Source organism: Calypte anna, chromosome 19, assembly GCF_003957555.1.
Source record: "Calypte anna isolate BGI_N300 chromosome 19, bCalAnn1_v1.p, whole genome shotgun sequence".
Taxonomy (NCBI): Eukaryota; Metazoa; Chordata; class Aves; order Apodiformes; family Trochilidae; genus Calypte; species Calypte anna.
The window spans coordinates 7,124,281-7,137,336 of NC_044264.1; the positions used below are offsets into that span (position 1 = coordinate 7,124,281).

Below are 13,056 nucleotides of genomic sequence, written 5' to 3' on the forward strand. Positions count from 1 at the left end.
GGAAGATTTCTTTCTAAAATTGCAGGTGCTGCATGCTCAGACAGACAGGATTCACCAGCTGAAGCTGGCCAGGAATTTGAAGTGCCATGGTCAGGTGACTGCTCATGCTATCTCTTCATCTGCTTTAGAAACTAGAGCTTGGATATATGTATTTAAAGGCTTTTAGAAAAGCTGTCTCTTGTGTCTTTGTTAAAAGCTTGTGTCATTATATATTTTATCTTTCATCAGGTGACCTTCTGACTTACGACCTAAGTGGCAGGTATAGCAGCTATGGAGCAAAAATTTCAGAGGACTTGAAGTGTGATAACACTAAATTTCCAGGTATTTGGTCACAATGCTGTGTGCTCACTTGGGCACATAATGGTAGTGTTTGCAGACAGGCCAGTACTGCTGTGAGCTGAAAAGTTTGGACAGTAATACAAACACTATGCCCAAAGCTGACTTCAAGATAGAGCAGTGTAGATGTAGTGTATTGAGTGATTTGACCTGGGTGCATGATAGCACCCACACTGGGTTGGAGCATAAATCTGAAAAGATACTATTGGAAAAGTATAAGCAGATTAGGGCTTTTAGTCAGAGCAGAGTCAGTCCATATTCAGCCATAATTTCCCTGGTTAGGAAGGGCAGGATCCAGGACTGCACTGGTACCTGCCACGTGGCCAGCTTGAGGGCAGCATGTGGCTTCCTGGGACTCTCTGTGCTTTCTGTTTTCAGACTTGCATCCCATCATGGCAGAGATTCAGAACCGTTTGGCTTCTTCTGCTAGGAGTGCCTTTGATGAAAGCTGCCTCAGCCTGCCACGGTTTGTACAGCTCCTGGAGACATTTGTTGGTGAAGATGTTTCTCTGCCTACTCTGAAGAAACTTACTGCATTTATCAAAGAAGGATACAAACAGACAGAGGAGGAAAAAACGCAGCAGCTAGAAAAAGTAAATATTGATAAGTTTTGCTGATCCCATGTCCAAACAAAAAACAAGGAAATGCCTACAGGCACTGACAGTCAACTTTTTATCTCTTGCTGCCACAGCTATTCACTGGCAGCTTTGCATTCTCTGAAGAGACCTTTTACTCCTTTGTTTTCATGTTGATCCTCCCTCCCTAGCCCTTAGCTCTATGTGTGATGACAGACTCATCACATATAAGAGGTTGCCTGTCTGTTCTAGAGCTGGACTCTGTGAGACAGCAGGTTGATAGCTGATTGTGAAAGAGCTCAAAACATTCCTTTCAGCTTATTCACTTTTGTAATAGCCAAGAACCTGATCTCTGACCAACTGCATTGGCATGCACATATGAGGTTGTAGATGTTTTGGGGAGGATTTTAAACAAGTATGCTTGTTTAGCTGTGTGCATAGGACTGTGCACACGCTTCTTTGTATTTAAATTACAAGGTGCTCTTCCCATGTGTTGAGAAATATATCCCCCTTCAGCAATATCCTCTTGCACAGCATCAAAGTGCTCCATATCACTTCAGAGTACACATGGGTTTTGTGGTAGGCCTGTCCATCTTTAACTGCATTTTCCTCAGACCTCTTTCCAGTTTCCCTTTATGCTGCTGACCTAATTTGGATGAGATACTGGATCTGGTGGCTCTGCTGTCCTCATGCTGAACACAACACACGCTGCCAGTGTTTTGGCCCCTGAGAGAATTCCACTGAGCCATTTATCACTGCATGTTGTGCAAGGGATGGGTTTGAAGGACAAATTGTACCTGCATTTACATGGAGCCCACACACTTCAGGGCAGCACCAACAAAATTACTATGGAAATGAAACTGTTGTGTCTTTGGGTGTTACAACAGGGCTGTGGTTGGTTCTTGCTGAGAAGACATTTGCATTCAGGGAAACTTCCACTTACCTGAGTTGATCTCATTTTGGATTGATCATGGGCTTCGTTTGTTCCTCACTGTCCTCTGCAGTTCTGATCCTGCCTGTTAGAACTGATCTCTCAGCTGCATTTAGCATTCCCAAATATCTCTCAGGTTTAATGATTCATCACCAGATCTGAGCTGTGAATTTACAGAATTGGCCTGGCCCATAGGAAATGCTGTATTTCCCATATTTGTGTAGACACCGAGCATCATTGTCCAGGAATTATCAAAGATTGGCTGTTTCTCTGTTGTAGGTTCACCACACCTCTCTCTTGGCACAACGGAAACTGCTTTTGGAGGCACTTTTTGAAAAATGGGACAAAAATGCATCTGGGCTTCTGGAACTAGAAGAGGTGATTGCTGTTCTAAACACATTCAATGGAGGGATGGAGAAAGAAGCCTTGGAGAATGGTAAGAAAACAGCTCTACTCTGAGAGAACAGTGTCAGCACAGCAGGGCTTGAACCATTCAGTAACAGTGCTAACAAATTTGTTAGCAAGTACCAGTCATTTTTTGTTTAATCACACAGTCCTAAGCATGCATGGTATGATACATAAAATCAGAGAGGTAGCCCAGTACTTTCATGACACTGTGATGTGTTGAGAAAGTTACTTCAGCTGCAACATGCAATATATAGTTGAGATATGGCAGTAAAAACATTTAAACCTGAGGACACCTTTTGCACTTTTAGTCTTAGCCTGTCTGTGTTATCTCACACACCTTATCTCAGTTCTCTGTTGGTTTATTTCTCTGAATAAACTTAGCAAATTTGGTTCTTGGAAGAGTAAACTTGGGTCAGAAAGACGTGCTGCATGTTCACCTGGACCTGTCTGGCAACCTCATTCATATTAACATGCAGGCATTAGGTGCTCTGAACTACTCGATTAGCAATTAAGAACGTGTCTGTGTGTGTGCTTGAGTGGAGAGGACTGGTTTATTCATCTCCATGCTCATCTTCCTGTTGCTTGTTCTGCTGCACATTACTAAAAATGCCTCACTTTGGCAACCACCAAAATTTCTTTATCCTCCAGCTCACTTGAGGCAGCTGGTGGGGTGGGGAGCTCACTGGCCTGCTACAGTTAATAGTCAGCAGGCTTCACAGCCACACAAGAAAAGGGCAGTTTACAGCTCTCTTTGATTCAAAGCATGCCAGAACATGCTACAGAAATATGGAAAGACATAGTTCCTTCCATGAAGGGCTCATAAACTAAAGCACAAATAAATAGAAAGATACAATGACAAAATCAATACCATCTACAAGCAACATAAAACTATTTCTAGCAGCTTCAACCTAATCTCTGTTCAGTGTGGAACAAAGGTTTGGGGGAAGGGTTCACAGACATCACACTCCTGGATGAAAACATTGAGTGAAAAGTGGGTAGAATTACTTGATTTTTTCACTTGCAAGTGAGAAGTGTAAAGTTACAGGTACAATGGGAAAAATAATTAATTATGCTCAGTTATGAAGACACCGATCGTGCCATGTTTGACTTCATGTGCATGTCTTTCTTCATCTCTTTCTTCAAAGAGAGGAAAAAATGAAGGTGAAACTCCAAACATTTTTATACCATCAAAAATTTTTCCATCATTTTGTCAGAAAATTAAATTTTAGAAACCTGAATGTTCTTTAGATGATGGTGAAGACAGAATATTACCATCCAGTTTCACCATGATTTGGGCTAGCTACTACTTGCTAGTTCTACAACTAAAATCAGTAATAAAATGCCCCCTGAGTTCTGTGGGGGAAGGAAGAGGCTCTTAGACATCATTAACATCTGAGTCTTGGGTGCACTGGGAGGCAATCAGGGCAGCTCCCTGCCTGTTCCTGTGCATCATTTTAGTGTCATCATTAAAGTGCATCATTAAAGTGTTCTTTATAAACCAAAGGGTGTATTGATCACAAAATACTCTGCTTAACAGCAAAATCACATTTCTACCTGCCTATCTTTGCTGGTTTGTTCACCAGGAGGAAGCAGCTTGACAAATAGCTCTCCTTCCTTTTCTGTGCTGCTTCGGGTCCAACTGGATTTGAAATCAGGATGCAGAAAAAAATGATGAAAGTGTAAGTCATGGCAGTGCTCAGAAGAAACACTGCCAGGGGAGTGATCAAGCAAGCTCAGCTTGGGCAGAGCACCCAGTGAATCCCAGGTTTCATACACCAGGAAGCTGCCTGCAACTTCCAAAGGCTGTGCAAGAGCACCCCCGTGAGCCAGAGCTGCTCTGTTTATTCTCCTAAACCCTGGATTTCTTATAAAAGCTCTCTTGCTCTTTTTGCTCCACACCTACATCTCTTGGTGCAATCCAGGTGATTCCAGAGCACTTCAAGAGAGCTTTTGTTTTCTTTGTTCTTTGTTCATGACATTTAGCACAATATAAATGTTATTCAATAATTCATAAAAGACACCTAGAGAAGGGTGAGTAAGAATCTTAGTTACTTTGGAAGGTTTCAGAAGAAAAATATAATGTGTGCAAGTATTTTATGTAATGAAAAATCCAGGAATGTGACTGATCTGTGAAATCATCTGTATACTCTGGCCTTCACATTTTAAGGGGACTGATGAATAGCTTTTCTGTAAGGTTTCAACTACTATTACAGCATGCAGAATGCCCCCCTCCAGCCAGTTCCATCAGCCCCTCAATTGTCCATAAAATTGGGTTCTAATGTGGAGATATATATGATTTTTTGATAACTCCAAGCAACTTTCCTATTTTCCATTGATCTTTACAGTTTAGGTGTGATGCAGAGGTACAAAAGCTGGACAGGAGCAATGCCTTGCAGGTTTCTTTCTCAGTAAGTGAGAAAATAGGCAGCTTGTGGAAAAAGTGCACCCAGTCTTGAAGCTGGAGATTACCTGTCAGGATGACAACTTCCATTTAGGAGACATCTGGAAGAAACCCAGAATGATGAACTGGCTCCACCCAGGACCAGTTTAGAGTTTGATTCATATTTTGCACAAGAAAAGCAGAATATTTTATTCAAACACACTGCCCTTATTTTCTGTTTTTTCCTGCTAGCAAAGAAGCACCTTTGCTCCCGTTACCCACAGCTCAGCCAAATGGGAAAGTTATCCTCAAAGGCATTCCAGACTTTCCTTGAGTTATTTGCTTCTGAGCTCACTGGCAATGAGGATGAAGCTATTGATAACCTGGTGGAATTTCTGACCAGGAGCGTGAAACGAAGTCACACAGAGTGTGTGCAAAGCTTAACCAGGAGGAAATGGCTGCACAGCATCCAGCAAGCAGCTGAGACCAGCCAAGCAAGCATGGAACCAGTTTACAAAGCAGTGTTCAAGGCCATCTCCCAGGTATGTGTCCTGGAATTGTGACACTGCCTTCAAATCCTGGTGTGTTTGAGTGGGACTCTCAGGTAGCACAGAAGATGTTCTGAGGCTGCTTTCCTTCTGCTTTTCTGCACTTGGCTGATGCTCAGGAGAGCCTGTGGTTATCCCCAGGAGGAGTCACAGGTCAGATCTGTAGTACCAGAATTCTCATCCGTGTTCTACCAATACAGAACATGTTTTATGGATACCTATATCTCAGTTTTTGAAGGTCTGTCTGTCTCAGACCATATCTGAAAATCCATAATTCTAGTTTTAGAGCTTCTGAAATGAAACACACCCGACTCAGTTTGGGCACAAAGATTTGTAGTAGATAAATAGTTTAATTTTTAACTTGCAGCTGTAACTCTACATGTTTGTTTTCACCATTGAAGCCTCCTCAAAGCAAAACTCTCACCTTAGCTGAGGTCTTCTTACAACATTTAGGTTTGTAAATGTAGCAACTCTGATACTTGTTTCAAGTCTGGCTTTTCCAAAGGAATCTCCTATTGGAGAGGAAAAATGTAGGAGTTTTGCTTAGACACAGGTTATAATTAGGGATTATTTTTATATGAACCTCTCCCCATTAGCAGCAGGAAAAAAATAAACCATTCTCCTGGCCAATCTAAATACTGAGTGGTTTTGCTTGTAGCAGAACATACTGGTCAGACACAATCACAGCACAGACACATACGTGTCATACAGAATCAGTGACCCAGAACAGCATCTCAGGAAAAATGAGACAAGTGCTAAATACATGATATAAATGCAATGGCCAACAGCTAATGTACATAATGTAATGGGAAACATTTGGTTGCTAGGATGCAGAAACCCATGGGGGTAACAAGAAGATCAGTGCATATATTGCCCTTTTGGAAGAGAACCAGCTCTCACCAGAGCGGGGACAGTTTTTCCTACACTATGTGGCATGTACTGCAGATGACGCTCCATATGTTCTAAACCAGATACTTTACAGAGACATGAAAGGAGTAAGGTAAGAAAAGCTGCATTATTTTTCTCAAAAATATTTGTGGTGTAGGGGTAGCAGGCAGTGTTTGAGGTGCACTGGAAAGAAGTTGATAGAGTTGTCCAGAGAGGAAATCCCCTCAGGGACCATTGAGGAATGATTCATTATTGTATATGTGCCCTTATACTTTGCATGATCTACTTAGAGCTGCTCAGTTTGGGATTTCACTCCTTTCCTTGGGGAGATTAGCTCAGAGGCTAAGGAATCTCATCCTTTAGCAAAAGTCTATTATGTTGGCCCTACATTTTCTTCTTTAGAAACAGTTTACATCCCCAGGATATTTTTTGAGAACAATGCCTCTAGTTCCCTAGTATTTACACTATAAACAGCTTTCATGACTCTTCCTTCTTGTCTTTCTTTCTTTAAATATTACTTCTTCTAACCTATTAAGTTTAACTGCTGCTTGCTTCTATATTCCCTTTCATTACAGTCATTAGTTAATGTTTTTAAAATGTCCTGAGGATGAAAATCACCTTATTTATTACTGCTGTCTTTGGGATGCTAGTGCTAAGTGTGGTATTCCTGGGTGTGGTCAGAATAAGAAGCTAACACCTTTTTCTGTGATGCCAAAAAAACAGGGAGAGATCAAAGCTTCAGTATTTATTTCTTTGCTAAAGGTTTTCTGCTACTCTTGACCAACCCCTTCATAAGTTTCTTGTTCAGCTTCACAGCTGTTGAAGAGGGAAAGCCAGTCTATATTTCAAGAGTTCAGCATCATGAAAATATCCACTTCTGGCAGGGTGACCGCCCAGTGGCAGAGAGAATTGGTGCATTCCTGGTACTGCCATTGCACGATGCTCACTGGAGAGTCTTTGGCATTATGGGATTTGACACTCTTCAGGAGCAGAGTGAGAAAGCCTTCATTCTGACCCACGAGATCAATTTTTACCAGGTGGGTCCCATCAGAAACTTGTTAGACCACTCTTCAGAGAGCTGTGTAGGGACTATGCAAGTTTTACATGTTTGATCTGAGAAAAAGTGAGACATACAGCTAAGGAGAGGACTGTGAGCCCCTTTTAATAGTGAAAGTGGTGTTAGCAGAGTACCTCATCAATATCTTAATGATTAGCATTTTATCTGTAATTGATTTTGAGGTATCACTTCATCAATAATTTACTTTAGTTTCTCCTGACTTGTAAATCAATTGCCCTTTTTTGCAAAGCCCAAAGATAATAGCATTTATTTCCAGAAGCTCTGAAACTCCTGTGTTTGTTCCCATAAAGCAGCATGAAACCTTACTTACTCCATGGTATAATATTTACAAGCAACAGCAATCAAGATTTCTCTGGGAAGCTCTTGAGAATCAGCCTCAAGTGTGGATGCATCATCTGGGCAGCAGGGAGCGCAGCAAGCCAACATTCTCTGTCAATTTGATTATCACCACTGGAAAATAACTTAGTCTGGTTTAGGACTTGGCTGTGACCCTGGTACTCTGGGGCTTTAGAGAATTACTTGATAAGGACATTCCACAGCTTTATGAGTTCTGAGTAAAGCAACTTGTTAAAACCGTTTTGCTGCATTAATATTTCCCCTTTTTTATTCCCCAAATCGTATGGAACTGTTTGGCTCATTTGGAGGATTCTGCTTCCACAGGGAGTTTCTCGTGCATTCAGCAAAGCCTACCACCACATCTGCACCATGGAAAATATTTTACAAATGACTGTTACTGCTCTGGACTGGTTGTATTCCTGGGCACCCAGCATCCACACTGTTACTGTGTACCTGGTGGAGCCTGGTGAAGACAAGGTATGCAGATTACTGCTCTGAGAAAGCCTGCAATGGTCAGGAGCTGACAAGGCTACTTCAGTGAGCCCTTGCCACTTCTAGCTGCATGTGATTTCCCAGTGGTTTTAACATAAAACCTGAAGCCTGCCTGGGCAATAAAAGGGCTACAAATGTAGAGAGGGAAGGTTCTCTCTCTAAAGGAGGTTCACTCTTCATTCTTTTTATCCTCTCATGTAAAACAATTCAACAGCACAGCTAGCACAGCCCCTTCTCCATAGGAAAAAAGGAATATTCTCCTACTTCAGTACTAACAGCTGCATATCACAGCCAACAGATCAAAACCCCACACCCATCCATCCATCCTGTCCATCCATAGGGTAGCCAACACTGCAAGTCTCTGCTAAAGCTTTGCTGTTTGGGACCTCCACAAAGTAAGCTGCTTTTCTGTAGAGATTCTGTGCATGTCAAAATTATGCTATTTTTATAGGGAAAAAAAGAATGTCCTAGCTAATGTATTAGCTCTTTATTCTGAACTAATGTCAGCAGCCAAGATGTAAATACGACTCAGGAAGTGGCTGCTCCTGATTAGCCAGCTTGTAAAGGCAGTCCCCTCCCAGCAGATTGTACTCCAGTTGTTCTCCAGGCACTCGGGGCCTGGGAAGCTTGTCACTTCACATGCAAGTAAGTCAAGAAGAAGAAAAGTGTATGTAATATTTAAGGCTGATCCTGTGTCATCACAAAGTCTGTATGACATCTGCTGTAGCCATAATTCAGCTGCTTCCTCTGATAAGCATGGTTTATGTTGGCAGCTTTCTGTTGTCATTCCAGGCTCTCCTCTGTTCCCTTGTTAGCTGCCTGATAGCCAGGTCATTTGCTCCCCTCTGTGCTTTTCACATGTCAAGGCACACTGACACAAACATGGCATGAGAAAAAGGACTGCAAGGGGATGGGAAAAAGAGGGGAAACATCTTGGCCTGTGGGTGTTCCTCATTGTGGAGCCTGAGGGTGGATTAAGTTGTCTGGGAGATCCAGGACACATTCTTTGTGCATCTTGAGCTGGGAAGATGCTCTGGGAATAAAACCAAGTATTGTTGGGAGATGTCTTTAAACCATCCTATTGCACTGGAATGTACATAGGAGTTTCCTTTAAGAAAGATACAATTTCCTCACTCTCCAACATGGCTGTTTCTGTCTTCTTTCTTGTTGATGCAGCTAAACTTCCCTTTTCTCTCTGGCAGACATGTGGCTATACTGTGCACAAGATGATTACTACAGATAACACGGGACATAAAGAAATTCATAACCCTCCTGTTCTTCTCCTCAGAAAAGACAACATCTTAAGGTATGTTCAAGCACCTTGCAAGAGCATCTGGCTGTAGCTCTTCTACTATCAAGGCTTTTGGTACATTTGTGACTGATACTGAGTTATGAAGGCATGAAGAGTCTTTTCTCTTTGAGTTTAGGCCTGAAAAACATTAACTTCCTTCCTAACACTTACCAGCTGAGCTGCCAAGCAAGTTCTACATCTGCTGTGAAAGGTTGTCAGGATTAGAGCATATACTGAACCATTTTACTTTTTAAAATAGTCTGTCTTTTCTTCCTAGCCATACTAGCCTCATTTCCTTCAACTGTAAGCTTTTAAAGCAAGGTTTGTTAAATTCTTGTAATTTTCAGCAATTGGCCTTGGCTAAGTACTATTGTGTTCCACCATGCTATTGCCTCCCTTTTGTACAGGGCTTGAATGATGCTTAAAGTTGTGCATATTTCAGTTCAAGGAAATAAGCAATTGGTTTGTTTACTAAAATGTGCTAAATAAATTACCCAAATAAACCACAAAATCTAGTATATTTTCTTCTCCTTACTCTCATTTCAGTGATTTCCTGTTTAAGTGCATAAACAGTTCAGAGGTGATTTGCACTTCTGCCTATGGAGAGCACCACATTGCAGTACCTCTCCGTGACCTGTCAGGACAAGTTCTTGCCTTATATGATATAAGCATTGGACACAACCAGGAATTACCACCTCATGAACAGAAAAATCTGCAGAAAATGCTAAAGATAGCCCAAGCTGCCTGCTTTGAGATACTGAAGATGTACTTGGAGGGAACAGAACCCAGCTATGTACTAGGTATTGTGCATACATAGCCAAGATCAGGTTTTTTAGGGGTGAAATTAGGAATCTTAGTAAAACCACATCTAAAATATCACTCTTACAAGTATGGAAAGACAAATACAAACCTTTGGTACACATAAATTACTTGTGAGGAAGCCTAAGTGCTTAGCAGAATACAGTTAAATAGAATGTTTAGATTTTGACTCTGGTTCACATTTTGTGGTCAAGTCCAACCAAAATCAAAGGTGTGAAGCAAGGTGCTTTGTTGCTTACAGAGATGCAGCATGTCCTCCTCAGAACTGCCCCAACTAAGATCAAAATGATGTGAATGCCACAGTTCCAGTGTTGTCTCCTTCTCAAGCACATACTCATTTTATAAAATTTCATAGGATACGTGGGCTGTATGCAAATTCCTCAATCAAAAAGAGTTACTCATAAACAGAGCTTTTCAGTCAATAATGTAAGTCTTGAGTAAAAGGTGTTTCTGATAAAATTCTTGAAAGTTTTGCTTTTGATTCCAGAGGCAGAACACATAGGAAATTGGAGGAATGCAGGGATTCTGTTCCACCGGTTCATGCTGCAGGACCTGCGTGAGTGCATCCAGAAACTGAGTCCTGAGAGTTTTGCTGAAATAAGGAGCTGTGTAGAACCACCAGCTCTGGTTCATAACATAGTGAAGGCTGTGCTGTTGCTTTTCCATCCGGACTGGAAGGGCTCAGAGGAGACTGAGGACTGGAGTCAGTGTATACTGGTGAGACTTCAAAATGTTCAGTCTCTTTTTTCATCTTCTTCTCTCAAGAAGTGGAATTCACTACTTAAATAACTCCTTAACCACTTATTTCCTATATGCTTGACTTCACCATCTTGAATTCTGTAGCCCTCTCTTGAGTTCTTCACCTCCACCTGACTCTTTTTGTTCTCTGCATTGCAGAAACTCGATGACAATTTGATTCAGGAGATTTATTGCTTTGATCCAACTGCTGCATCTGTGCAAATTCAAGCAGAGCTGCTGCTGGACTGCATTACTGGTAAATATCATAAGCTATCTGTCTGATTTCCAGACACTATTCTGTGATGAAACAGAGTCAGTGGCAACCTGCAGCTGAGTGCTGTTAAGGGTCTTACTTCAGAAGTTAATTTTGATTTCACAACAAATTGAACAACAAATAAGGGAGCCTAAATATCTGTAGTCTTTTTTGGTCAATAAAAGTCAGCCTGTTAAATTTAGAATCAAAATTGACTGCCTCAAGGAAAGGGGAGCAGGTGAGCTTTGAAACTTACCAGAACAAGTGATCTCATTGTAAACCTCCAGATAAATATATTAAGAATAATGGTTCCTTTGGCAAGTAATCTGTAAAGATATATTAAGAATGATGGTTCTTTTGGCAAGTAAATCTACCTCAGACCTTTGTACCCTGCCCAAGGGACAGAACCAGCTCCACACAGCAATACAATTGTGGGAGGACAGTGTGAGCCCTTCTCTTTGTAAACACCATCTGCCAGGTACTTAATATTCTCACTGGCCATACACAGGAGCTGGGTTTCAGTGTTTCTTTCTCTCCTCTAATAAATGTGAATTTGGGGCTAGAGCAGTCAAGAGGATGTTTTTATTTGTAATATCTCTGCAAGAGAAATTACTGTTGCTCTGAGATCTCTCTGATGATGATCTAATGCCAGACTGAGAGGCCTGCTAAAAATCAAGTGTGGACAAGGCTTGTTAATTCAGCTGGGGATATTTATCAACAGTACCCTGCCTGCTGATGAACAGTGAACACTTAATGCAGTCATAGTTCTTTTTTCATGTGTTCTCCTTATACATATTAAACTAATTGAGTGGAGAGAACAAAGCAGGCCTAGAGCATCCAGTCTTCCTCCAGTTAGGGATGTAGAACTAACTAAAAGGATATAGGTTTGGCAAACTGCTAGTATGCCAGAAATGATTGTTTTCACTTATTTTGAGAGAGCAGTGTCAGGTCAGTGCTGGGAATACAACTGTAACACAGTGCCTGACCAATCACCATCACAATGTTGCTGTGTGCTTTTCAGACCATCCCCATGTTCCAGGGGGGAATTAGTGGACTCAGGGAAAGCCCCACTGGTGGCATGATCTTCACTCGTGGCAATGCTGGTCAGTTTTGATCTGGCTTTTGGATTTACCTTTCTTTTTTGTTGCAGGTGTCTCCAGAGCAGCAGTGTGTCAGCACGGCTCGGTTCCAGCCGAGTACCTGTACCAGTGGGTTCACGCATGCCTGGCACTAGCAGAGATCACCAGGAGCCTGCACAGTAAAAAAGCTCCATCTCAAGCCCCCTTTGGCATCCAATTATAGTGTGCCTTGAATTAAATATCCAAACTTCTCATCTAACCTTAGTGATTCTGGTATTTGACATCTTTTTTTCAATTTACTGTTGCGTTTCCATTTTTTATGCATAGCTATTAAGTATTCTTTGAGATGTTAAGGATTATTAAGAAAAAGCAGTAAAATTATTAAAGGAAACAATTTGGCTAGTATAGATATATACACCTAATTTTAAAAACATCATTAAAGTTGGAGGGTTTTTAATTAAGAAAAAAAAGAGGCAGGGAAGAGTTTGACTACCAAGGTACAGTGTTCATGAATGACACAGCAAAAAATTTCAAGATTCATCCCTCTTAAATTGCTTTTTAGGAATAATTTTAACTAAATGAAGTTAATTCAGCATTTTTCAAGTTCTTCTAAACATGTTTTGGGAAAATCCTACACTTTTTAATATAGCACAGAAACCTTTCTCATTGGGATAAAACTTGAGATTACAGCCAGCCTGCAGAGAGATTTCATCTTTCCAATAATGTTTCTTTTAGCAGAATCATTTTTCTTAATAAAATTTTAGAAAATTAGCCTCCTCATTCTTTCCCTGGGGGGCAACAAGGGACATCTCCAGACGGGTGAAGCCTTCCCACCCCCTCAGGGAAATGACAGACACGGCTCAGGGACCCTACCCACTGCCTAGCAGACGTGGAGCCTTGTGCC

At 41.4% G+C, this 13,056-nt stretch overlaps 1 protein-coding gene across 1 annotated transcript in view; it reads left to right on the plus strand.

Annotated features, from left to right (window-relative positions):
* Positions 1 to 12,375, plus strand: part of EFCAB5 (EF-hand calcium binding domain 5) — a 30,708-nt gene extending 18,333 nt beyond the window's left edge. Inside the window, exons 9-19 of the mRNA XM_030462686.1 lie at positions 715 to 929; positions 2,122 to 2,278; positions 4,883 to 5,172; positions 6,006 to 6,178; positions 6,875 to 7,103; positions 7,805 to 7,957; positions 9,175 to 9,278; positions 9,810 to 10,063; positions 10,570 to 10,799; positions 10,980 to 11,076; positions 12,224 to 12,375. Of these exons, the coding sequence (XP_030318546.1) occupies positions 715 to 929; positions 2,122 to 2,278; positions 4,883 to 5,172; positions 6,006 to 6,178; positions 6,875 to 7,103; positions 7,805 to 7,957; positions 9,175 to 9,278; positions 9,810 to 10,063; positions 10,570 to 10,799; positions 10,980 to 11,076; positions 12,224 to 12,375 (2,054 nt within the window). The remainder of the gene's footprint in view (positions 1 to 714; positions 930 to 2,121; positions 2,279 to 4,882; positions 5,173 to 6,005; positions 6,179 to 6,874; positions 7,104 to 7,804; positions 7,958 to 9,174; positions 9,279 to 9,809; positions 10,064 to 10,569; positions 10,800 to 10,979; positions 11,077 to 12,223) is intronic.
* The last annotated feature ends 681 nt before the right edge of the window (positions 12,376 to 13,056 follow it).